The sequence below is a fragment of the Dama dama genome, chromosome 8, assembly GCF_033118175.1.
Source record: "Dama dama isolate Ldn47 chromosome 8, ASM3311817v1, whole genome shotgun sequence".
Lineage (NCBI taxonomy): Eukaryota > Metazoa > Chordata > Mammalia > Artiodactyla > Cervidae > Dama > Dama dama.
The window spans coordinates 38,035,144-38,059,675 of record NC_083688.1 but is presented as its reverse complement, the minus strand read 5'-3'; the positions used below and the strand labels follow the sequence as shown (position 1 = coordinate 38,059,675).

The 24,532-nt window shown below is 41.4% G+C and overlaps 2 protein-coding genes across 2 annotated transcripts; both read right to left on the bottom strand.

Annotated features, from left to right (window-relative positions):
* Positions 1 to 511: 511 nt before the first annotated feature.
* LOC133060457 (gamma-crystallin D) lies at positions 512 to 2,194 on the bottom strand. The gene is made up of 3 exons (XM_061147937.1): positions 2,186 to 2,194; positions 1,864 to 2,106; positions 512 to 784 (listed from the first exon to the last, which is right to left on the bottom strand). Exons 1-3 carry the CDS (start codon positions 2,192 to 2,194, stop codon positions 512 to 514), a joined length of 525 nt encoding a protein of 174 aa, XP_061003920.1.
* A 9,183-nt stretch (positions 2,195 to 11,377) lies between these two features.
* Positions 11,378 to 13,331, bottom strand: LOC133060456 (gamma-crystallin C). Its single transcript, XM_061147936.1, has 3 exons — positions 13,323 to 13,331; positions 12,976 to 13,218; positions 11,378 to 11,650 (listed from the first exon to the last, which is right to left on the bottom strand). Exons 1-3 carry the CDS (start codon positions 13,329 to 13,331, stop codon positions 11,378 to 11,380), a joined length of 525 nt encoding a protein of 174 aa, XP_061003919.1.
* Between the last annotated feature and the right edge of the window lie 11,201 nt (positions 13,332 to 24,532).

Sequence of the window (24,532 nt, the reverse complement as noted above, 5' to 3'; positions counted from 1 at the left end):
AAAAAAGCACACTAATAAAAGGAGAGAAATAGAGAGAGTCTGCCAGAGATGTGTAAACTCAACTTTTGCATACAACTTAGGGAATTAAAAAATCTTCTAAAGCCCATTGTGGTAACTAGCTTCAGAATCCTTGATTTGAAAAGTGGGTCACACCATCTTTGAACTTCAATTTTCAGATCCTCACACCTCAAAGAAGAATTGGAGAGATTTCTAGCAAACTAGTCTGAAGCAACAACATGTTTAAAGGCCAGAGAATCAAATAAGATATGTATTATGAACGTGTTTCACAAGCTGTACAGTTCTGCTTCATATGAAAGCATAGTTCTAGTGAGAGAATTTTGTTATCTGAAGATCATACACCTTGATTTCCACTTGTATCTTGTGTGTGTGTGTGAGTGTATAAATAAAATAATAAAATAAAAGTAAGACAAATTGAAAGCACAAGCAAGCCAGCGCCAGGAAAACAGAAAATACTTTATTAGTTTCCAGATTGAGAAATGATGCATTTATTTCAATAGATATCTATGACTCTTCTCAAGGAGCCCACTTTGGCATTCATGGCCCCCCAGTCATGGTAGCGCCTGTATTCCCCTGGCCTCAGCAGATACTGCCGCCCCCGGTAGTTGGGTAACTCATAGAGGATCCAGGAACCCTCCAGCACATTGAGAGAGTGAATCTCACTGAAGTGGAAGCGGTCTTGAAGAGAGGAGCAGTCCTCAGTGATCTCTATCATCTGGCCTCTGTAATCTTCCCTCTCATAAAGTCTGAGCCTGTGAGAGCCAGCCTGGCCCATCCAGAGGTAGAAAGAGGAGAAAGACAAACCGTGAAATGATTCCAACACATTCATGCCATTCAGTTTGGCCAGCTCAAGCCATTTTCAAATATAAGTTAAAAATGAATTACTTCTGAATCTTTATATACTCCTCACTTTCAAAGGTGAAAATTCAGTAACTTTTCAAGATCATAAAGTGTGACTAAACATTAAGAAGGAACTCTTATACTTTAATATATTCATATACTTCCCAGGACAAACTATTAACCATGCTCAGGACGCTGTACCATAGAGAAACCAAACCTTTAACAGCTTATTACTATTTTTGCCATTTTGAAGATTTTTTTAAAGTTTTTCAAGCATGTGTGTTTGAACAGGAAAATCAGTTTATGAAATGAATGACCCTACATTGAATTTTAAATAAATCTTGGAAAAATCACCAAGGACTTAGATGCTTCTGAAGTCTCTCAGTTAAATGCTTGATTTTCATTTAATAAGTTATGAATGAGGGAAAATGAGAGAGAAAAATCAGTCAGCCCAAGGACTAACTTTTCAAAAACCTTAGTGTTTTAACACAGATGTGAACTCTGTGTAGCCCACATGTAAAATCTCGGTGTCACTCTCCCCTGACAAAAAGCACTTTTATTTGTACAGGTAGGGAAAACTAAAACATACAAGCGGGGAGCAAAAAGGGGAAAGGGTGTTACAAAAACTAACCCTTGTAAAAGTATCCTTTTCCACTCCTATCTGCTCAGAAAGTAGCACCTAATTACTTTTCTTTGTAATATTAGTGATATTAGTGGTTTTTCTACAACTCCATTGCAAATAATTCCAGGTCAGGACCTCTACCTTATACATGCTCAGGGCTGCAAATGCATTCTTACTCAATATATATTTGTTGATTAACTGGTACCTGGGCAACAATTTGCTTTTGTTCCGGGCAAATTATATTGAACTAATATACAATAGCTTACTTTCCTTCTCAAACTCTCAGTTATTCTTTACGATCACCACTCCAAATGTTGAACGTTTGCCTGAAACTATCCCCTCTGGGTCCACAAGGCCCGGATCTGCTACGGAAGTGGACTCACGTGGGGGATGAGGCGGCAGGAGCGGACCGAGTCGCTGAGGCCCATCCACTGCTGGTAGTCGGGGTAGTCGCCGCGCCGCAGGAAGTACTGCGGGCCCAGGTAGTTGGGCTGCTCGTAGATCATCCAGCAGCCGCTGTCCACACGCGCCGAATTGCAGCGGCCCAGGTAAGGCTGCAGGTTGGAGTGGTCGCTGCTGCACTCATAGTGGCGGCCCTGGAAGCCCCGGTCCTCGTAGAAGGTGATCTGCAAGGAAGGGAAGGAGAGGCTCAGAGGCCTGGCCTCCAGCCGGGCTGCGGGCCCCTCCCGCCGGCGCGGGGCTCACCTTCCCCATGGCTGCTGGACGCGGGGATGGAGTTCAGGGCGGTGGGGCCGGCGCGCGGTCTATATAGCGGGAGGGCTGCTGCGTTGGCAGGAACAACACAAAAGGGGCCCCGGGTGAGGAGGGGATGTTTGTGTTCTCTTTTCACTCTTTGCTGTCAGAGTCCATGGGGCTCATTGTGGGGTTTGGTCCCATTCTCTCTGGAGTTTCTACCACTGGCTGATGCTAGATGAGCCAGTTTGGAAAAAAAAAAAAAAGCCATCTGGGACATTGTCTATTTAATAATAGAAGTAGAGCTTCAGCCATTTCATATATAGTCCAATCGTTTATTTCTATGAGTTGGAGAAAAACAAGAAAATGTAAGTGGCCCAACAAAAAAGGCAGAGTCTTGATATGGCAAATAGAAATTAAGCTCTAAGAAGTATGTGCCATAACATTGAATGCTAATTGTTAATCAGAAAGAAATGACCTTTACTGAATATTGAAAATTTCAAATTAGTCCTTTAAGAGAGCTTCTTCATTAAAAAGTGTAAGAAGTTATAATGTTTTCCCAAGAGGGTTCCCAAAATTTCAAACTTTCGGTATGGTGAAAAACCAAAAACAACACATATAGATCTTCAGCATTTGGTCTAATTTTGTTGCGGTTGTGCATGGAAGTAGACTGAAGATTAGGTGTTTCATCTTGGCTACTTGTAATTAAAAAGAGAATAGCTTTAACATGCTTAATCTCAGAAAGAAGAAATAAAAGGAAACTTTCTATGATACAATTGAAGTTATTTATAAAACACAACAGACTCACAGACTTAAAGAGCAAACTTATGGTTGGGGCGGGGGAGGTGGAGAGAAGGGATAGTTAGGGAGTTGGGATGGACATGTGCACACTGCTATATTTAAAATGGATAACCAACAAGGACGTAATGCACAGGGATCTCTGCTCAACATTATGTGGCAACCTGGATGGGAGAGGGGTTTGGGGGAGAGTGGATACATGTGTATGTGTGGCTGAGTCCCTTTGCTGTCCATCTGAACCTGTCACAATTTGTTAATTGGCTATACTCCAATATAAAATAAAAAGTTAAATAAAATAAAAGGGAAAAGCCTGAAAGTTCAAGGAAATAAGAAAAAGTAATGCATTTAAAACACAAAACCAGATTACCCCTTCAGTTCAGTTCAGTTCAGTCGCTCAGTCCTGTCCGACTCTTTGCGACCCCATGAGTCGCAGCACGCCAGGCCTCCCTGTCCATCACCAACTCTTGGAGTTTATTGTAAAAGAAAATCAAATTCCTAAGAAACCTGTTTCTGATGGGCTCTAGATACACCTTTGTTTGATGGGGAACAAGATTACACAAAGCTTTTGACTTAGAGGAAATTAATTGCATGAACACGAAAAGGAAGTATAGCTGGAATGGTGTGGGTGGAATGAGAAATAAATATGTAGAAGCTGGGACTCGAACAAGTCTTTAAAAAGCATTTATCAGTCTGGAAGAGGATAATCTGATGAACTGGAAAGAGCACTGGAGTGGAAGATGACCTGTGCCTTTAGCCTTTTCCATGTTCAAAGAATTAGTCACAGTTCTATGTTGACTCATTGAAATATTTGTGTTTACTTTGGGTCTTAAATCTTTGTAAGTTGACGTTTATGGATTAGACACCAGTTATGCACAATATGATGTTTCAGTTCTCGTTATCCAGTATGTCAGTCATGTGTTTGCAGAATTACTTATGTTAGCCTAGTGCAGTATACTCAGCCAGAATCTAAAGAATAAAAATCATCATGATAATTAAAAAATTTTTAAATAATAATGAAAAATAAAAATACACACACAAAAAAATCATCATTTTGCTCAGAGTTGTTTCTGTGGGGAGAGTGTAGATAATGTGAAAATAGTAAAATACGAGAAACAACCAGAATGCAGAGTCCCAGAGATTACCTAGAGAAGCAGTATGGGGATGTCAGTGGGGACCACTGACTCAGCTGACATGCAGCTACAGCTGAAGTTTAGGATGCAACTGAAGGCCCAAGGGCCTTCCCTGGTGGCTCAGACAGAAAAGAATCTGCCTACAGTGCTGGAGACCTGGGTTCAATCCCTGGGTCGGGAAGATTCCCTAGAGAGGGGAAGGAAATCCACTCCAGTATTCTTGCCTGGAGAATTCCATGGATGGAGGAGCCTGGGGGTCCTTGAGGTCACAAAGAGTCAGACACGACGGAGCAACTAACACTTCCACTTCCAATTAAAGGACCAAAATGAGGGCATTTGGGGTTTGGCTTTTTTCATTAACTGGGAAGAGGAAAGGCTTTATTTCAGCCTGGGTGAAGAATTAGGGAAACCCTCCTACACTTCTCATACAATTGAAATGTAAATGTCTTGGGCCAAAATGTGGCTTAATTTCAATGCTTTACAGAAAATTCTGGGGTTTCTATGGTGGCTCAGACGGTAAAGAATCTGCCTGCAATGCAGGAGATCTGGGTTCAGTCCCTGGGTCGGGAAGATCACTTGGAGAAGGGAACGACTACCCTCTCCAGTATTCTTGCCTGGAAAATCCATAGACAGAGGAGCCTGGAGGGGCTACAGTCCACGGGGTCACAAAGAGATGGACATGACTGAGCAACTATCACTTTCACAGAAAATTGTAGGCGTGACAAATATACACAATACCGTAGTATGCTAAGTGAACATAGGTTAAGACCTAACGCTCCTTGCACCTGTGGCCAGAAGCAGAGCTCTGCACCAGTTGCCTGGGAATTGTCTATGGAGGGAGAGCAAGAAAGAACCATCCTGTTATCCTGAGCTCTGGTCTAGGAAGTAACCCTTAGTCATTCTATACATATTCACATGGTTGCAAACAAAAGTGAAGAAAAAAGGGACTAGTTCAGATTCGGAATTTGTTGCACGCAGGGTTAATGATTTGTATAGCTAGTGTAAGTAGCTTAGTGAGGAAGGCACGTTGAAAGCTGAGACAGATTGAAAGCTAAGCCTCTTGCTCCAAACAGTTAGCCAAAATGTGGTTGTAAAGGGAAAGTTTTTGACAGAAATTAAAAGTGCTACTCCAGTGAACAGGCTTCCCAGGTGGGCCAGTGCAGGAGACATGGATTTGATCCCTGGGTGGGGATGATCACCTGAAGGAGGAAATGGCCCCAGTATTATTCTTGCCTGGAAAATTCCATGCACAGAGGAGCCTGGCAGGCTACAGTTCACAAGGTCGCAAAGAGTTGGACATGACTGAGCAACTGAGCATGCATGAACACTCGCATTCCAGTGAATGCACTAATGAAGCAAGTGAAACAGCCTTATTGCCCATATGTATAAAGTTTGAGTAGTCTGGATAGACTATCAAAGCAGACACTACATTCCCTTAAGCCAAAACCTAAATGAGAGTAAAAGAGAACCTAACTCTTTTCAATTCTATGAAGATTGAGAGAGGTGAGAAAACTGCAGAAATAAAGTTTGAACTTTGCAGCGGTTGTTCTTGTGGTTTGAGGAAAGAAGCCATCTCTATGACATAAAACTTCAAAGTGAAGCAGCAAGTGCTGATGCTGAAATTTCAGCAAGTCATCCAGGAGATCTAGCTCGGATAATTAATGAAGGTGTCTATACTAAACAACAGATTTTCAATTTAAATGAAACAGCCTTATGTTGGAAGAAGTTGCCACCTAGCCCTTTCACAGCTAAAGAGGAGAAGTCAGTGTCTGGCTTAAAAGCTTCAAAGGACAGACTCTTTTTAGGAGCTAATTCAGCTAGTGATCTTTTTTTTTTTTTTTTCAGCTAGTGATCTTAAATGAAGCCAGTTCTCATCTACCATTTCAGAAATCCGAGTCGTTCGGAATTATGCATAATCTACTCTGCCTGTAATCTATAAATGAAACACCACCACAGCCTGAATGATAGAACAACATTGGTTTACTGTATATTTTAAGCTCACTGTTGAGACTTACTGTTCCAAAAAAAGATTCTTTTCAAAATAGTACTGTCAGTGACAAGGCACCTGGTAACCCAGTAGCTCTGATAGAGATGTACAATGAGATTAATGTTATTTTCATTCCTGTTTACACAACATCCCTTCTGCAGCCCATGGATCAAAGAGTGATTTTGACTTTCAAATCAGATTATTTAGGAAATACATTTCATAAGCCTTTAGCTGCCATAAATAGTGATTTCTATGATGAATTTGGGCAAAGTCAATTAAAAACCTTCTGGAAAGATTTGTCATTCTAGATGCCATGAAGAGCATTCACGATTCATGGGAAATAATCAAAATATCAGTGATAATAGGAGTTTGGAAGAAGTTGATTCCAATCTTCCTGGATGACTTTGAGGGGTTCAAGACTTCAGTGGAGGAATTAAATGCAGATGTGGTGGGAATATCAGGAGAACTGGAATTAGAAGTGGATCATGAGGATGTAAATGAATTGCTGCCATCACATGATAAAACTTTAATGGATGAAGAGTTGCTTCCTATGGATAAGCAAAGAAAGTGATTTCTTGAGATGAAATCTACTCCTGGGGAAAATTTCGTGAAGGCTCTCAAAATGACAACAATGAATTTAGACTATTACATGAAATTGATGTCATAAATTCAATAAAGCAGTGGTAGGATTTGAAAAAAGTTCTACTGTGGGTAAAATGCTATTAAAGAGCATTGCATGCTACAGAGATTGCTTGTAAAAGAAAGAATCAATCTATGTAGCAAATTTTGTTATTGTCTTATTTTACAAAATTGCTACAGCCACTATGACCTTCAGCAACCAGGAGCCTGTTCAGTTAGCAGTCATCAGCATGAGGCAAGATCCTCCATCAGCAAGAAGAATATGATTTGCTGAAGGCTCAGATGATGGTTAGCCTTGATTAGCAATAAAGTATTTTAAATTAAGATATGTATATTGTTTTTATTAATTTTTATTGGAGTATAGTAAATTTATTGATTTATAATGTTGTATTAGTTTCAAGTGTATAGCAAAAGGAATCAACTATACATCTACATATATCCACTCTTTTTTGCATTGTTTTTATACATAATACTGTTGCATTTATTAATGGACTATAGTATAGCATAAATATAACTTTTATTTGCACTGGGAAACCAAAAAATTCCTGTGACTCATTTTATTGTGATATTTGCTTTATTGTCATGGTCTGGAACTGAACTTGCAATGTCTTTGAGGGATGCCTGTATTTATATCATCTCCCTAGCCCTTGAAGGCACTGAATTGTAATCCCAAACAAGAGTTTTCAAACTCTGCCCAGTTTCTACCAGTTTTTTTTTTTTCCAAATTAAAAACAAAAACAAAACACCTATAAACAGAAGCAATATTCCTATGCCTATTTTCTTGATCTGAACCACACTTTATTAGAAACTTGTATATTTGAGGGGGTTGAAATATTCTTTTTAAAATGTGTTTTTTTTAAATATAAAATGATTCAATAATAAATGGTGCTTAGTTTTGATTTACTGTTGTTTAGTTTTTAATTACAAATATTCTTGCTCAGCAAAATAAAAATTGGCAATCCTGTGTTAATTCTTATTTAAAGAAAATTGGTCTGAGAAATCTAAAATATTGAGACCCACTTGTTTTCAAGAATGTGAAAAATATGGCAAGCAATTGCTGGTGAGAGAGTCTGTTATAATATTTTCAAATCTTATTCTAGAGTTATTTCAGAACTTATCCCTCCAAGGGAGGAGGGATAAATTAGGGGTATGGAATTAAGAAATACAAGCTAGTAGGACTTTCCTGGTGGCCCAGTGGTTAGGAGTCCAAGCTTTCACTGCAGGGGGCACAGGTTTGATCCCGGTCAGGAACTAAGATCCTGTATGCTGGGCAGCATGGCTCTAAAGAAAAGAAAGAGTACAAACTACTATATATAAAATAGAGAAGAAACAAGGATGTCTTGTACAGCATAGGGAATTATAACCATTATCTTGTAATAATTTTTTATGCAGTATACTTCATGTTGGATTGTAAGCTCTCAGTGATTTTGTGTGAAAAAAAAAGAAAGAAAATAAGTCATTTGTGAAATGTTTGGATTATTATTAGAATTGCTATATGTGCATCTCAAGCATGTTTATTTTTAGCGCAAAAATGGGCAGTTCTGGATTGTTAACATTTCTCCTTAGGACAGGAGGATTTCAGTGGAGGTTTGTACCTTGAGACTAGTGGGCTAGGGACTTCTCTGGTGGTCCAGTGGTTAAGACTTTGCCTTCCAATGCAAGGAGTGCCTGTTCGATCCCTGGTCAGGAAGCTAAGAGCCTGCATGCCTCAGGGCCAAAAACCCCAAACATAAAACAGAAGCCATAGTGTATCAACTCAATAAACACTTTAAAAAATGGTCCACATAATTCTTTATAAAAAAGAGACTAGTGGGCTAGAAAAAGGAGCAGAAAGGTAGAAATGGGATGGGGGTAGAATTAGCCAAAGGGCCAAAGGCTGGAATTAGCTACTCCTGCCATGCAATCTTTTGTCTGTTGTGTCAAAACTAATTTTTTTTTCCCCTATTCACTGAAAACTGTTTTCACTGGACTTGTTGTTCCATAAAAGAGAAAAAGGTGTCGCAGAAAGGTAAGGTATGTAAAGTGAAAGTGGCTCAGTTGTGTCCAACTTTTTGGGACCCCATGGACTATACAGCCCATGCAATTCTCTAGGCCAGAATACTGGAGTGGGTAGCCTTTCTCTTCTCCAGGGGATCTTCCCAAGCCAAGGATCGAACCCAGGTCTCCCACATTGCAGGCAGATTCTTTACAAGCTGAGTCACAAGAGAAGCCCAGGAATACTGGAGTGGGTAGCCTATTCCTTCTCCAGAGGATCTTCCCGACCCAGGAATGGAACCGGGGTCTCCTGCATTGCAGGCAGATTCTCTACCAACTGAGCTATCAGGGAAGCCCAAGGTATGTAAGGAAGTTCTAAATGTGTGTATCATACCAGGGAAATATTTTCCCTCCCTAAATGTTAAAGAATAAAAACAGTTATCACAAAAAAATACAGAGATAAACATTGCTCCATTTTTTCCCCAGAAATGGGTCATGGGATGCCCTAAAACTGTGCAGTAACAGTATTTGTTAAACAAGTGATTAGATATGTATGCATATTATTTAGTACTTGGGAAGCACTGGACCAAAAAAGTGATCATGTATTAATCGTTTATTATTAGTGTTTAGTATTTTTGTGTAGAGTTCTGTCGCAGGAGGGACAATAACCTGTTTGCTTTCTTTTTTCATTTCCAGTGCTGCACACGGCAGGCCTATGGTAGGTGCTCAGTAAATAGCGACACTCCTAACTCAAAGAAGTTAGGCTCCCTGGTGGCTAATAATTGAGCAGTCCATTGAAAGAAAAAATAACCTGTGCTAGGAGTGACAGTGTCACTCCTCAGCCTCTGTCCTCCAGAAACTATAGCATGTATAGATATAGATGGGGCTTCCCAGGTGGTACTAGTGGTAAAGAAACCATTTGCCAATGCAGGAGACATAAAGAGATGCTGGTTTGACCCCTGGGTCGGGAAGTTTCCCTGGAGAAGGAAATGGCAACCCACTCCAGTATTCTTGCCTGGAGAACCCCTTGGACAGAGGAGCTTGGTGGGCTACCATCCCTGGGGTCGCAAAGTGTGGGACGTGACTGAAGCAACTTAGCATGCAGCATGCATGCAGAGATAAAGATATATATCCAATGATATTCATTGTAGCCTTGTTTGTAAAAGAAAAATTGGAAAAGCCCAGTTACCAATGAATAAATAATTAAATAATCCAGCAGATCTCCAACAAGGGAACACAATGCAGCCATTAACAAAACAAGGTGCTTACCTAGATAGATATCCATGTCACATTACACTTTAAAAGCCAGCTGCACACTAATATGTTCAGCATAATGTCATTCTTGTAGAGAAAAAGGCATGTGCTTCATGAGACAGCTACATAAATTAGGGAACATTTTGAGAAGCATACCCACCAAGTGTAAAAAAGGGCTAGGAATGAAAAGGGGGACTCAGAAGGACTCCTCCACTTTCTTTATAGGATGCATAAAGTAGTAAGGTTATGAGAGACTTTCACTTTGGAGGCAAAATTTCAAATTAAAAATATTAACAATTTTCTCTGAGGAAAGAATTTTCATTAAAAACTATGCAGGGCTTTGCTGCATATTCACTATGGGTAAAAATATGCAGAGCAAGCAGATGTTACTTCAAAACACCCTAGAAATTATGACTTTCTTTAATGTGCCTTTAAATTTGAGCCCTTTTTTTGGTAAAGAACTTCTTATTGTTTGCAGCACACTATATTATGCAAATCTATTTAGAATGTTAATGTCTATCTCATTAATTTACTTGCATTAGCTGGGCACTTTGCAGTTTCTGAAATTCACACAGTGTTTGGTCCAGTAGCTGAACAGGCCAAGGGGTGCACTCTAATCAGGAGTTATTTTGGAATAAGAAGGAGGGTCTTCAACTGAGTCCGAAAGTATGCCAATGACTGATGGCAGCCCTGGCATTAGTTGTATAATACTCTGCTTGAAAGTGAAACAAAGCTACAATTCCTTATGTAGTCTAATCATGCTTTTTGCAAATGGGCTGCCCTTCACCACTCATCTGTGTCTCTCTGTGGCTCATGACTGCTTCTTGGGTCAGAAGGAAACTGCTAGAATGCTGTTCCTTAGGCGCTCAGTTGAATGCGGCTTTTCCCCAGTCACCCTCTCCCATTTCTCTCGTTTGAATATTTATTGATTTTTTAGCTGCACAGGGTCTTAGTTGAAGCACTCAGGTTCTTCCTTGCCCTCATGTAGGCTCTTTCCTTGAGGTGGTACAGGGGCTCTGTGGTTGCCCCATGAGGGCTTAGTTGATCCGCTGCATGTCGGATCTTAGTTCCCCAACCAGGGATGAACCCATTTCCTTGCATTGTGAGGCAGATTCTTAAGCACTGGGCCACCAGAGAAATCCCCCATTTCTCTCCTTCAATCTGCCTTTATTCTCAGACAGGCTCCCTCCGTTCTCCACCTCCACTCCTGACCCTTGTTCAAAACTCATTCTACCTTGATTCTTTTCTGGAAGAGATCTCCCTGCCCCCCACCGTATCCACTTCTCAGCCTTTAACGGGGAGCATTTACAGGTGGATTAATTGGTACACAATGAAAGAAAAACAGAAGCCAGCGATTGCCAACAATACAGACTAAATACTTTATTAGATTCCAAAATGAGAAAGTGGTAGTGTGAACCTATTTTAGTATAAATCCACCACCCTCCGCAGAGAGCCCGCCTTGGCATCCACGGCCCCCCAGTCTTGGTAGCGCCTGTACTCTTGGGGCCGCAGCAGGTACTGCCGCCCCCGGTAGTTGGGCATCTCGTAGAGGACCCAGCAGCCCTCCAGCACGTGCAGCGAGCGGACCTCGCTCAGGCGGAAGCGGTCCTGGATGCAGGGGCAGTCCTCGCTCAGCTCCACCATGAGGCCTTTCTGGTCCTCTCTCTCATACAGCCGCAGCCTATGGGAGCTTGTCTGCTCGGTCCACACAGAGAAGGAGCAGAAAAAGCAATCAAACAGGAGATGAACTTGGCAGGTTGGGACATGAGGTGGGCAATGTCAGAACTGAGACTCTGAAATTGCTGTGATCCATATTCTACTAGCAAATATTAACAAATATTTGCATGTTAATTTTCCATTTTTTTAATGTGGGAGGTGGAATTTTTACGAGGTTCAAGGTCTGGTTTAGACTCAATCAAGAAATCAAATATCTTGATTCCTAATACTTAATTCCCTAATTTCTTGATTCCTATGTTATAACTCAAACTTATATTTGGGAGGAAAATGCTAAGTATTTTGTTAATATTTTAATATGAGTATTATTTCCCAAATGTACATGTGAGTGTGCGAAAGTCACTCAGTCATGTCCAACTCTTTGGGACCCCATGGACTATACAGTCCATAGAATTCTCCAGGCCAGAATACTGAAGTAGTTAGTCTGGTCCCTTCTCCAGGGGATCTTCCCAACCCAGGGATCGAACCCAGGTCTTCCACATTGCAGGCAGATTCTTTACCAGCTGAGCCACCAGGAAAGAAAGCCTAAGAACACTGGAGTGGGTAGCCTATCCATTCTCCAGCGGATCTTCCTGACCCAGGAATAGAACTGGGATTTCCTGCATTGCAGGTAGATTCTTTACCAGCTGGATTACCAGGGAAGCCCGCATTATATACATATACACATAAATTTACCACTAAAATAAGATTTTTTTTAAAATAAGATTTTTAAAAACTACACCTTTGGTGGAAATTTTGTTTAAATAGTCTGAAACCAGAATTCAATTGACTTTCCAAATTAAGAAAAATTACTTTTCCCAGAATTGGACAATATCTTTGAACGGCTTAATTAACAATAGACTTGTCCATATTTATTAATCTGCACTGGAAACTATCAGATTTGTTCATTATCAATTCCTTTACTATAGGTTAAAAACTGACTTGTTAGAAATACTGCCTTCTTATGCCCAACTGGCTCCCACTTGCCTTACATCTGCTATGATATTAACATTTGTTACAGACAAGCTCTGATTGACCTAATGGCAGTAAAAATTAAAAACAAAACTCTTTCCCTAAGGGAATTCGTTCTTATATTCTCTGCGCGCGCGCGTGCGTGCGTGCGTGCGTGTGTGTGTGTGTGTGTGTGTGTGTGTGCGCGCGCGCGCCTAGATCTAACAGGGCTTTGTCAGCTTCCGAAAGGCCACTTAACTCTTAGTGTATTTAAAGGAAAACCTCCGTGCCTTAACACCCATCGTAATAGACTGCAGGACACTCAGGCGGCAGGATTGGAGTCAAGCGGAACTCACGTCGCGGATGAGACAGCAGGAGCGGACCGAGTCGCTGAGGCCCATCCACTGCTGGTAGTCGGGGTAGTCTCCGCGCCGCAGGAAGTACTGGTGGCCCTGGTAGTTGGGGCGCTCATACAGCATCCAGCAGCCGCTGTCCACGCGGACGGAGTTGCAGCGGCTGAAGTAGGGCTGCAGGTTGGGGCAGTCGCTGCTGCACTCGTAGCAGCGACCCTGGAAGCCCCGGTCCTCGTAGAAGGTGATCTGCAAGGAAGAATAATTCAAAATTATACCATTAGCTCCCCGTAATAAATCCTGTATAAAGGCATTTCCCCCCCTCCATTTTATTTCCCTTGTGTGCCATTTACCTTGCCCATGGCTGATTGACAGCGGATGATGCGAGTTCAGGGCGATGAGGCCCCAGCCGCGCGCCGGGTCTATATAGCAGGGCGGCTGCTGCGTTGGCAAGAACAACACAAAAGGGGCCCCCGGGGGGTGAGTAAGGGGATTTTTTTGGATCCCTTTTACGTGCTGCATTCAGTGGAAATGCCTGTCGAGCCTGCCCTCATTCTCTGGTATATTCTAACGCTGTCCTGTACGGGTTCTGGGTGAGTCCCTAGAGTTGCTTTTACTTGGATTCTTGGTGTTTTATAAATTTATCAGCGCATCAGGCTGAACTTTTGACCTGAGACTCACTTCTGTATACATATGATTCGGTTATGCCTCGTGTATTTTCTGGGAAAAATCTGTGCCCTTATGGATGGGTCCCTAGAGTTCCAGAGAGGTTGTGGGTGAAGTGGATGGATGCCACAGGCACTAACTTTCCTGGACGACAGAGATCACTCCATCTAAGAATTCTTTCTTCACAGCACTTGTCAAGCCAGTGCAGGACACAAATCTGGATTCTGATTTTTGCTAGTTTTGACTGGGCTGACCTGTTAGGACATAGCTATTAAACTTCCTCTTTGGTGACTACAATTCATATAACTGGAGTCTAGCCCCTGGCAGCCAATTTGTGATACAGACCAAAAGAAAGGTTTTTATGGCCATTGGGTTAAAGACTGAGAAGTATATTGCTTCATAGATTGCTTCCCCTTTACCTGGAGAAGGTGGTAAAAGTTCGTGGACTTGAAATGTCCACTTAGTAGCCAGGTGAACTTGGCCAAGCCTTATGACTTCTCAAAGCAAGAGTTATTTCATAATACTTACCTCATGGGATATACTATGCAGAATGAGAAAGGAAGGAAGGGTAGCTTCTAATATTTCAGAGCTGGCCTGGCCCTCAGAAGAGCTAGGCCATATTTCCCTGCTAGACAAAAAGAATCTCACAAAATACCAACTTCAGGAAAGGTTACCCTGAGACCATGCTGAAATGAGACAAAATAAGGCTGCTTCATAATTTTGTCTCAGCATGGGCAGAAACAAATGTGCCAATGTGCCACCCACAAAATAGCAGACACCCCCTCTCTCAGCCAAAACGATTAACTGCTACTTCTTTATCAATTGCAGCTTTATCTTTGTTCTTTGCTCCCTTCCCCACGAGTAGATTTATTAAGATATTCATCATAAAATATCCTTGCTGTCCCATCCAATCAAGTCAACTGTTGTTTTTTAGACACTTTCCCAATTCGCCTAACCAAAGTAAAATCCTTTCATAGTTCTTTCTAAGCCTTGCAAGACAGTCCATGCTTCCCCATGGTGTATATTCTCTGCTGCTGTTACCAGTAACAAACCCTCTTGTTTAATGCAGGTGTTTCTGGTGGTCTTTGGCTGAAGGACATGACATGCATAAATGGGATTATGTGTTTAATGTGTTGGGCATGTACAGGGCACAAATGAGCACTGAATAACTGTTTGGTATTAGTCATAGTGAAATATTATTAAGGATGACTTCAACCCATTTATCTCTCTCAAAACGTTCAATCCTTTCAAAGATGCCTAAAAAATGTCTCCACCACAAAGAAAGTGTAGATTTGGAAGGAACTTCAGAAATCACCTAAGGCTGTGGAACTCTGCTCAGTGTTATGTGGCAGCCTGGGTGAGAGGTGGGCTTGGGGGAGAATGGATGGTGGTGGTGGTGGTTTAGTCACTAAGTGGTGTCTGACTATTGAGACCCCATGGACTATATAGCACGCCAGACCCCTCTGTCCATGGGATTCTCCAGGCAAGAATACTGGAGTGGGTTGCCATTTCCTTCTCCAGGAGAATGGATACATTTATATATATACATGGCTGAGTCCATTCGTTGTTCTCCTGAAACTATCACAATATTGTTAATTGGCTATACCCCCATTCAAAATGAAAAGTGCAAAAAAAAACCCAAAAAGAAATCACCTAGTGCTCATCAAACTCCAGTGTGCATATGAATCACCTGTGCTTATTAAAAATGCTATGGCTCTCCTTTTTTCCAAGATTCTGCATCATTAGATCTGGAAAAAACTCTAGGAGTCTATATTTCTAACCGACAGCACCAGATTGTTCTTGGACCAAACTTTGAAAAACACTGTTCTGATTTATTCCTTCTTCTTTTATTTTTCTTCCTTCCTTCCTTTTTTTCCTTCTTTCTTTATGTGTGTGTATAGTTGATTTATAATGTTATATTAGTTTTAAGAATAGTGATTCAGTTATATGTATATTTATATCTGTTCTTTCTCAGATGCTTTCCCTTATGGGTTACTGAGTATAGTTCCCTGTGCTATATATTAGGCCCTTACTTACTATTTTATATATGCTAATCTGTATATGTTATCCCAAACTCCTAATTTATCTCCCCTTTCCTTATCCATCTTTACTTTTGTATTCTCACTAACTGGCAGAAAGAACTGGCACATAAAGTTTGCTCAATAAATGTCTGGGGGATATGAATGTTATTCCCTCATCTGAAATTCATCATTGCAGTAGTCCAAAGGACGTATTTCAAGTGCTCAGCACATCAGGCCTACACACTCACATCAAAGTTCAGCATTTGCAAATTTCAGCTTTCAAAAGCACCCTGCATTTGATCTATTTAATGGGAGTTTATAATAGGCAAGATGAGTAAGCAAGAGAGAGAAAACAGAAAAGTTGTGTTGTCCCCTAAGTCCTCTGGTCCTTCATAATTCTAGTGGTTATATCTCCTGAGATGCCACATCAGTGTCACAACAGCAGTGGCCAGCTCCAGGGTTTTGCTAGTGTCTGAAGTCCATGAGAGCTGGATGGTGAAGAGAGCTGAGTGCTGAAGAATTGATGCCTTTGAACTGTGGTGTTGGAGAAGACTCTTGAGAGTCCCTTGGACTGCAAGGAGATCCAACCAGTCCATCCTGAAGGAGATCAGTCCTGGGTGTCCATTGGAAGGACTGATTCTGAAGCTGAAATTCCAATACTTTGGCCACCTGATATGAAGAGCTGACTCTTTGTATTAGGAAAAGACACTAATGCTGGGAAGGATTAGGGGCAGGAGGAGAAGGGGATGACAGAGGATGAGATGGCTGGATGGCATCACTGACTCAATGGACATGGGTTTGGGTGGACTCTGGGAGTTGGTGATGGACAGGGAGGCCTGGCATGCTGCGATTCATGGGGTCGCAAAGAGTCGGACATAACTGAGCAACTGAACTGAACTGAACTGAAGTCCAGTTAACAATTGGCCTTACCACCCACCTACTTTCTTCCTAGTAATTAATGTGGCATTAGTATCGTATACATGCGTGATTAAATGAGAAGATGTCATTTGGTTGGTGGCCATGAAGACCAAGCGCTCTCAAAGAAGGAGACTGGGTAAGAGCTCACAGATGATCATTGCAGCACCAGCCTCAGAAAACTTATATAAAGTGTCTGACTTCTAATAGGCTGAACTGTTCTCCGAACTTCCTGAGAAGCTCTTCCCAGGTTATAATTTGACTCAAATAAAAATTTTCCAGTTCCTTTTTAGGTTGACTGGTTAATTTTTCATTGAGCAACAAGTGGTTGTGATTGTCAGTTTTGCTTTAACAAACCCCTAAAGAAGAAAATTTGAACTCCAAAAGTCCAGAGGGAAGGGAGTAAGACACTTGCTAACATCAGTACATACCCCTTGACATCAGGGCAGGAAAACGGGAGAGGGAACCTGTAGAGAGGAGAAAGTTTTGAGGGTGTGACTTGGTCGATTGGGTCTTGAAACTTTTCTGGAATAGCTGCTACTTCAGTTTCTTTGTTTGGTGGAACTTTTATAAGGTTAGTCAGGCCAGAGATGCTGGGTTTTCAAAGGGAGAAAAGAGGACAAGATGGAAGGAAAAGATTTAAAATCTGAACTTGTTACAAACTAGGACACATAGGAAAACTTGTGTATGTAGAGTATGTAAACTGATACCAGGGTTTTCTCACATTGGTGGTTCATCTTCATGGGGAGAAGTTTAGTGAGTTCCTGTAGGGTTATCCCTTCTTTGTTTCACGTCAGACTCTCATCTGTTCAAGATCCCAGTGTTTAGAGAGAGGACAGAGAGAAGGGGGAAGGGTAGATTAGAAATTAGTTTGAGCATAATGTCTTCCCTCAGCCTCTCCCCTTCGTTGACTTTTTCTTTACGTTGGGATTAGAGGGTGGAGAGTGTTCCCTTTTCATTCCAATCCCAAAGAATGCCCAGATTACCACACAATTGCACTCATCTCACACGCTAGTAAAGTAATGCTCAAAATTCTCCAAGCCAGGCTTCAGCAATACGTGAACCATGAACTTCCAGATGTTCAAGCTGTTTTTAGAAAAGGCAGAGGAACCAGAGATCAAATTGCCAACATCTGCTGGATCATCAAAAAAGCAAGAGAGTTCCAGAAAAACATCTATTTCTGCTTTATTGACTATGCCAAAACCGTTGACTGTGTGGATCACAATAAACTGTGGAAAATTCTTCAAGAGATAGGAATACCAGACCACCTGACCTGCCTCTTGAGAAACCTATGTGGAGGTCAGGAAGCAACAGTTAGAACTGGACATGGAACAACAGACTGGTTCCAAATAGGAAAAGGAGTACATCAAGGCTGTATATTGTCACCCTGCTTGTTTAACTTATATGCAGAGTACATCATGAGAAACGCTGGGCTGGAAGAAGCACAAGCTGGAATCAAGATTGCCGGGAGAAATATCAATGACCTCAGCTATGCAGATGACACCACCCTTACAGCAGAAAGTGAAGAAGAAGTAAAGAGCCTCTTGATGAAAGTGAAAGAGGAGACTGAAAAAGTTGGCTTAAAGCTCAACATTCAGAAAACTAAAATCATGGCATCCGGTCCTGTTACTTCATGGGAAATAGATGGGGAAATAGTGGAAACAGTGTCAGACTTTATGCTTTGGGCTCCAAAATCACTGCAGATGGTGATTGCAGCCATGAAATTAAAAGACGCTTACTCCTTGGAAGGAAAGTTATGACCAACCTAGATAGCATATTAAAAAGCAGAGACATTAAATTGCCAACAAAGGTCCGTCTGGTCAAGGCTATGGTTTTTCCAGTGGTCATGAATGGATGTGAGAGTTGGACTATAAAGAAAGCTGGGCTCTGAAGAATTGATGCTTTTGAACTGTGGTGTTGGAGAAGATCCCTTGGACTGCAAGGAGATCCAACCAGTCCACCCTAAAGGAGATCAGTCCTGGGTGTTCATTGGAAGGACTGATGCTAAAGCTGAAACTCCAATACTTTGGCCACCTCATGCGAAGAGCTGACTCACTGGAAAAGACCCTGATGCTGGGAGGGATTGGGGGCAGTAGGAGAAGGGGACGACAGAGGATGAGATGGCTGGATGGCATCAGCTATTCGATGGACATGAGTTTGAGTAAACTCCGAGAGTTTGTGATGGACAGGGAGGCCTGGAGTGCTGCGATTCATGGGGTCGCAAAGAGTCGGACACGACTGAGCAACTGAACTGCACTGAACTGAACTGAGTGTTCCCTTTGCCTCCATCTCAGGAAGGGAAGCAACTTACAGACTTGATCAATGAGAACCAAGGTCTCTAAGTTTTTTCTTGTTTTTTCTTTTTTTGAGCAGAGAAAGGTTTATTGCAGGGCCATGCAGGGAGACAAGTGACTCATGCCCCCACCAAGCCCCAAAGTCCCTGAAGGGTTTCAGTGAAGCATTTTTATTTTATTTTTTTATAGAGCCATTTCCATTTATTATACCTCATTTGATTATTACATTTATTCACACAGCACTCAATTAACATTTGATTGCACTCAGACAATGGGTACGCAGCTGGTCACAGGTATTTTACATTCTAGTAAGGAAGAGAAACACTAAGGAAGTAAAAGAGAACATTTCAGATAGTATTGAGGAACACTAAACAAGTAAAAGATAAAATTTCAGGTAAATCACTTCAGATGGAGCGAGTTGGGTGTAATCCACTTCAGATGGAGCGAGAGTTGTAATCAACAGATAGAATGGTCATATGGCATCTCCAGAGAAGTTGATATTTGTACGGAGACCTATTGTCCAAAAGAAGCCAGCCCGTGGAGATCATGTAGAAGTCATTATAAGCCAAAAGGAACTTCATATGCAAAGGTCCTGAGGTAGGAATTAGCACTGTCTCTAATTTTATGTGCTTTCAGTTCCAGTGTTTCAGGGTAACTTCCATATGTGAAGTTTGTGATTTTATTTCCATTAAACAAATAACATAAAGCTCAGCACTCCAAGAAGCTTTTGGTTTTCTAATTCATGTTTATTGTATTATTATTGGCAAACAGAGGATCCTGGCTAATATCTCCAGGAAGTCAACAAAAGTCTTAAGAGTTTAAAGAGTCAGACACGACTGAGTGACTGAACTGAACTGAACTGAAGTCCAGTCCACAATTGGCCTTACCACGCACCTGCTTTCTTCCTAGTAATTAATGTGGCATTTGTATCGTATACATGCTTGGTTAAATGAGAAGATGTTATAAGAACTGGAATTTAGGAACAATTAATATCAAATAATACAGCAACCTCCAGGGAAGGAAACTTTATAAAAAGCCTAACCTTGTGCCCCAGTTTGCCTGAAACAGTCCTTGTTAATGCCTCTTGCCCCAGTGCAATCCTTAATAAGAAACAATTTCACCCTCAAAAATGACAGGTTAAGTAACAAATTCTGTGCTTGCTCTGGTAATAAGCCACTAGGGCAGTGGATATGGAGCCCTTGAAGGTGTGGGATGGGAGGACTCTCTATAAAAAGTGAACAATCATGTGGGTATATCTAAGAACAGAGAAGGAGAGGAGCAGGGATGGGAAAGACCAGGCCACCCAAAAACAGGTTGGAGCTTGCAGACCAGAGCAGGACCTCTTAATATTAAACTTGATATTGCTGTGTTGTTATGATTTAAACTTGCATCTCACCCTCACAACCTCTATAACAAAGCTGGCTGCACCATTATTGCTTTATGTGAGAAATGGTTCAGGAGTTAAAGGAAAAGGCAGTATGTCACCAGTTTAGGTCAGGGTGAATCCACTCACTGACAAGGCAGGAGTTCAGAGCTGAGGGTAACTCAGTTCAGTTCAGTCACTCAGTAGTGTCCGACTCTTTGCGACCCCATGAACCGCAGCACGCCAGGCCTCCCCGTCCATCACCAACTCCTGGAGTTTACCCAAACTCATTTCCATTGAGTCGGTGATGCCATCGAACCATCTCATCCTCTGTCATCCCCTTCTCCGCCTGCCTTCAATCTTTCCCAGCATCAGGGTCTTTTCAAATGAGTCAGCTCTTCCCATGAGGTGGCCAAAGTATTGGAGTTTCAGCTTCAACATCAGTCTTTCCAATGAACATCCAGGACTGATCTCCTTTAGGATGGACTGGTAGGATCTCCTTGGAGTCCAGGGACTCTCAAGAGTCTTCTCCAACACCACAGTTCAAAAGCATCAATTCTTTGGAGACCAGCTTTCTATATAGTCCAACTCTCACATCCATACATGACCACTGGAAAAACCATAGCCTTGACTAGATGGACCTTTATTGACAAAGTGATGTCTCTGCTTTTTAATATGCTGTCTAGATTGGCCATAACTTTCCTTCCAAGGAGTAAGCGTCTTTTAATTTCATGGTTGCAATCACAATCTGCAGTGATTTTGGAGCCCAAAGCATAAAGTCTGACACTGTTTCCACTATTTCCCCATCTACTTCCCATGAAGTAACAGGACCGGATGCCATGATTTTAGTTTTCTGAATGTTGAGCTTTAAGCCAACTTTTTCACTCTTCTCTTTCACTTTCATCAAGAGGCCCTTTAGTTCTTCTTCACTTTCTGCTGTAAGGGTGGTGTCATCTGCATAGCTGAGGTCATTGGTATTTCTCCCGGCAATCTTGATTCCAGCTTGTGCTTCTTCCAGCCCAGCGTTTCTCATGATGTACTCTGCATAAAAGTTAAACAAGCAGGGTGACAATATACAGTGTTGATGTACTCCTTTTCCTATTTGGGACCAGTCTGTTGTCCCATGCCCAGTTCTAACTGTTGCTTCCTGACCTCCACATAGGTTTCTCAAGAGGCAGGTCAGGTGGTCTGGTATTCCTATCTCTTGAAGAATTTTCCACAGTTTATTGTGATCCACACAGTCAACGGCTTTGGCATAGTCAATAAAGCAGAAATAGATGTTTTTCTGGAACTCTCTTGCTTTTTTGATGATCCAGCAGATGTTGGCAATTTGATCTCTGGTTCCTCTGCTTTTTCTAAAACCAGCTTGAACATCATGGTTCACGTATTGCTGAAGCCTGGCTTGGAGAATTTTGAGCATTACTTTACTAGCGTGTGAGATGAGTGCAATTGTGTGGTGGTTTGAGCAGTTTTTGGCATTGCCTTCCTTTGGGATTGGAATGAAAACTGACCTTTTCCAGTCCTGTAGCCACCGCTGAGTTTTCCAAATTTGCTGGCATATTGAGTGCAGTACTTTCACAGCATCATCTTTTAGGATTTGAAATAGCTCAATTGGAATTCCATCACCTCCACTAGCTTTGTTCGTTGTGATGCTTCCTCAGGCCCACTTGACTTCACATTACAGCGTGTCTGGCTCTAGGTGAGTGATCACACCATCGTGATTATCTGGGTCATGAAGATCTTTTTTGTACAGTCCTTCCGTATATTCTTGCCACCTCTTCTTAATATCTTCTGCTTCTGTTAGGTCCATACAATTTCTATCCTTTATTGAGCCCATCTTTGCATGAAATGTTCCCTTGGTATCTCTAATTTTCTTGAAGAGATCGCTAGTCTTTCCCATTCTATTGTTTTCCTCTATTTCTTTGCATTGATTGCTGAGGAAGGCTTTCTTATCTCTCCTTGCTATTCTTTGGAACTCTGCATTCAAGTGGGTGTATCTTTCCTTTTCTCCTTTGCTTTTGGCTTCTCTTCTTTTCACAGCTATTGTAAGGCCTCCTCAGACAGCCATTTTGCTCTTTTGCATTTCTTTTTCTTGGGGATGGTCTTGCTCCCTGTCTCATGTACAATGTCACGAACCTCCGTCCGTAATTCATCAGGCTCTCTGTCTATCAGATCTAGTCCCTTAAGTCTATTTCTCACTTCCATTGTATAATCATAAGGGATTTGATTTAGGTCATACCTGAATGGTCTACTGATTTTCCCAACTTTCTTCAATTTAAGTCTGAATTTGTCAATAAGGAGTTCATGATCTGAGCCACAGTCAGCTCCCTAACTGGGGAAACCGTAAACAACTCATTCCCTCTCCAGAATGACAAGATACGCTGGGTATATATGTGTGTTGGAAGAAGTGGTACATACCCGCTGTGAGATGAGATTGAGCCGTTTATTAGAATCTCAAAGGATGGGATACTTCAGATGAATTTTGACTTGAAGCTGACAGTTTCATTGAGGAACTTTATTTATTTATTTTTAATATTTACTTATTAACTGCATCAGGCCTTAGTTGTGGTGTACAGGTTTAGCTGTCTCACAGCATGTGGGATCCTAGTTCCCTGACCGGGGATCAAACCCACGTCCCCTGCATTGCAGGGTGGATTCTTAACCACTGGACCACTAAGGAAGTCCTGAGGAACTTTAAAAGAGTCCTGAGACCTGTGTTTAATTATCATAGGATGTTGTTTACTCAATATCCTCTTTACTAGGACCCACAAGAAAATCTTCTTTTAGGTTTCATTATTGGGCATGGTTAGGCTAGTTTTGAATAATTAATTTATTTGCTTTATAGACTCAGTCAGTCATGGAGGTGATCTTACTTCCCTCTGCATCTTGGTTGCTGGGTCCAAATCTGGCTCTATCTTCAGCCAGCAAAGTGCCTTATCATACCCAGTTTGGGCTTAAGCTTCACTCTTAGCTCCATCTCTCTTTCTCTCTCTTATTTTTCTTATGGCCCAATTTCCTCATTCATCTATTTTTACTTTCTTTAATGTATTATGTTTTAATTTTTTATTAGTGAGATTAATTCATTTTTTAGTAAATTTATTTATTTTTTAATTAAAAAATAATTGCTTTACAGAATGTTGTTTTTTGTCAAACATAAACATGAATCAGCTGTAAGTACATATATGTCCCCTCCAATTAATCATACTTCTGCAGAAAATTTCAAGTTTCTATTTTTTTCATCTTTTCTTTCTTTCTTTCTTTTTAGCTTTACTGAGTGGCATGTGAGATCTTAGTTCACCCACCAGAGATTGAACCCATGACCCTGGCAGTGGAAACATAGAGTCCCAACCACTGGACTGCCAGGGAAGTTCCCAGTGCTTTATTTTTGATTTAATATTATTTTTCATATGTCATAATACTTTACTCCTATTAAAGTGATAGGAGGCAGAATTTTCCTATGTGTTGGTGTTTTTGGTAAAAATCCTGAAAAATTTCTGCAAAGCACATACTGCAAAGAGACAGTGAGTTCTAGTTCCATGAAAATCTCATGGAGGTATGAGATGTTGGACATGGAATTGGGAGAAATGGTTGGAAGCTGTTAGAAAGATAAGGAGGGCATTAGGTAAAATGACCTGTTTGTTTGTTTGTTTGTTTATGGAGCTAAAGTAGGAGTCAAGATGCTAAGGATGATCTTGATTAGGTAAAATGGATTAAATAGGGAAGATGGTGGGATAAGCTGGAGGGATAACTTGAGGTGTTTCAACAAGTACTTATTAATATTATTATAATTATAAATATATCCTTGTAAGATTAACCACAAGTGGGTTGACCCAGTTGAGTTGAACTTTGAGCCTGCAGGGTCTAGATATAGGGCTTCCCTGGTGGCTCAGATGGTAAAGAATCTGCCTGCAATGCGGAAGGCCCGGATTCAATCCCTGGGTTGGGAAGATCCCCTGAAGAAGGGAAAGGCAACCCACTCCAGTATTCTTGCCTGGGGAATCCCATGGACAGAGGAGCCTGGTTGGCTACAGTCCATGGGGTTACAAAGAGTTGGACATGACTTAGCGACTACACTTTCACATGGTCTAGACTTTAAAAGAATGCTGGCAGTAATATCCTCTACTTAATTCCCCTTACGAGATGTTGTTCCCCATCTTGAAAACATGTCATCATGTCTGGCCAAATGCCATTATTGCTTATGAAGACCCCATACGTGAAAAGAAAGGCAGGACTCTACTCGTGCCAGAAACACAAGCTAAATCTTTTATTAGATTCTAAAGGAGAAAAGTGGAGAATTTAAAACT

Coding starts and splice junctions, on each gene's coding strand:
- LOC133060456 (XM_061147936.1), bottom strand. Junction 11,651..12,975: donor CCTGCTGTCTCATCCGCGAC/GTGAGTTCCGCT, acceptor TGGACCGAGCAG/ACAAGCTCCCATAGGCTGCG.
- LOC133060457 (XM_061147937.1), bottom strand. Junction 785..1,863: donor CCTGCCGCCTCATCCCCCAC/GTGAGTCCACTT, acceptor TGGATGGGCCAG/GCTGGCTCTCACAGGCTCAG.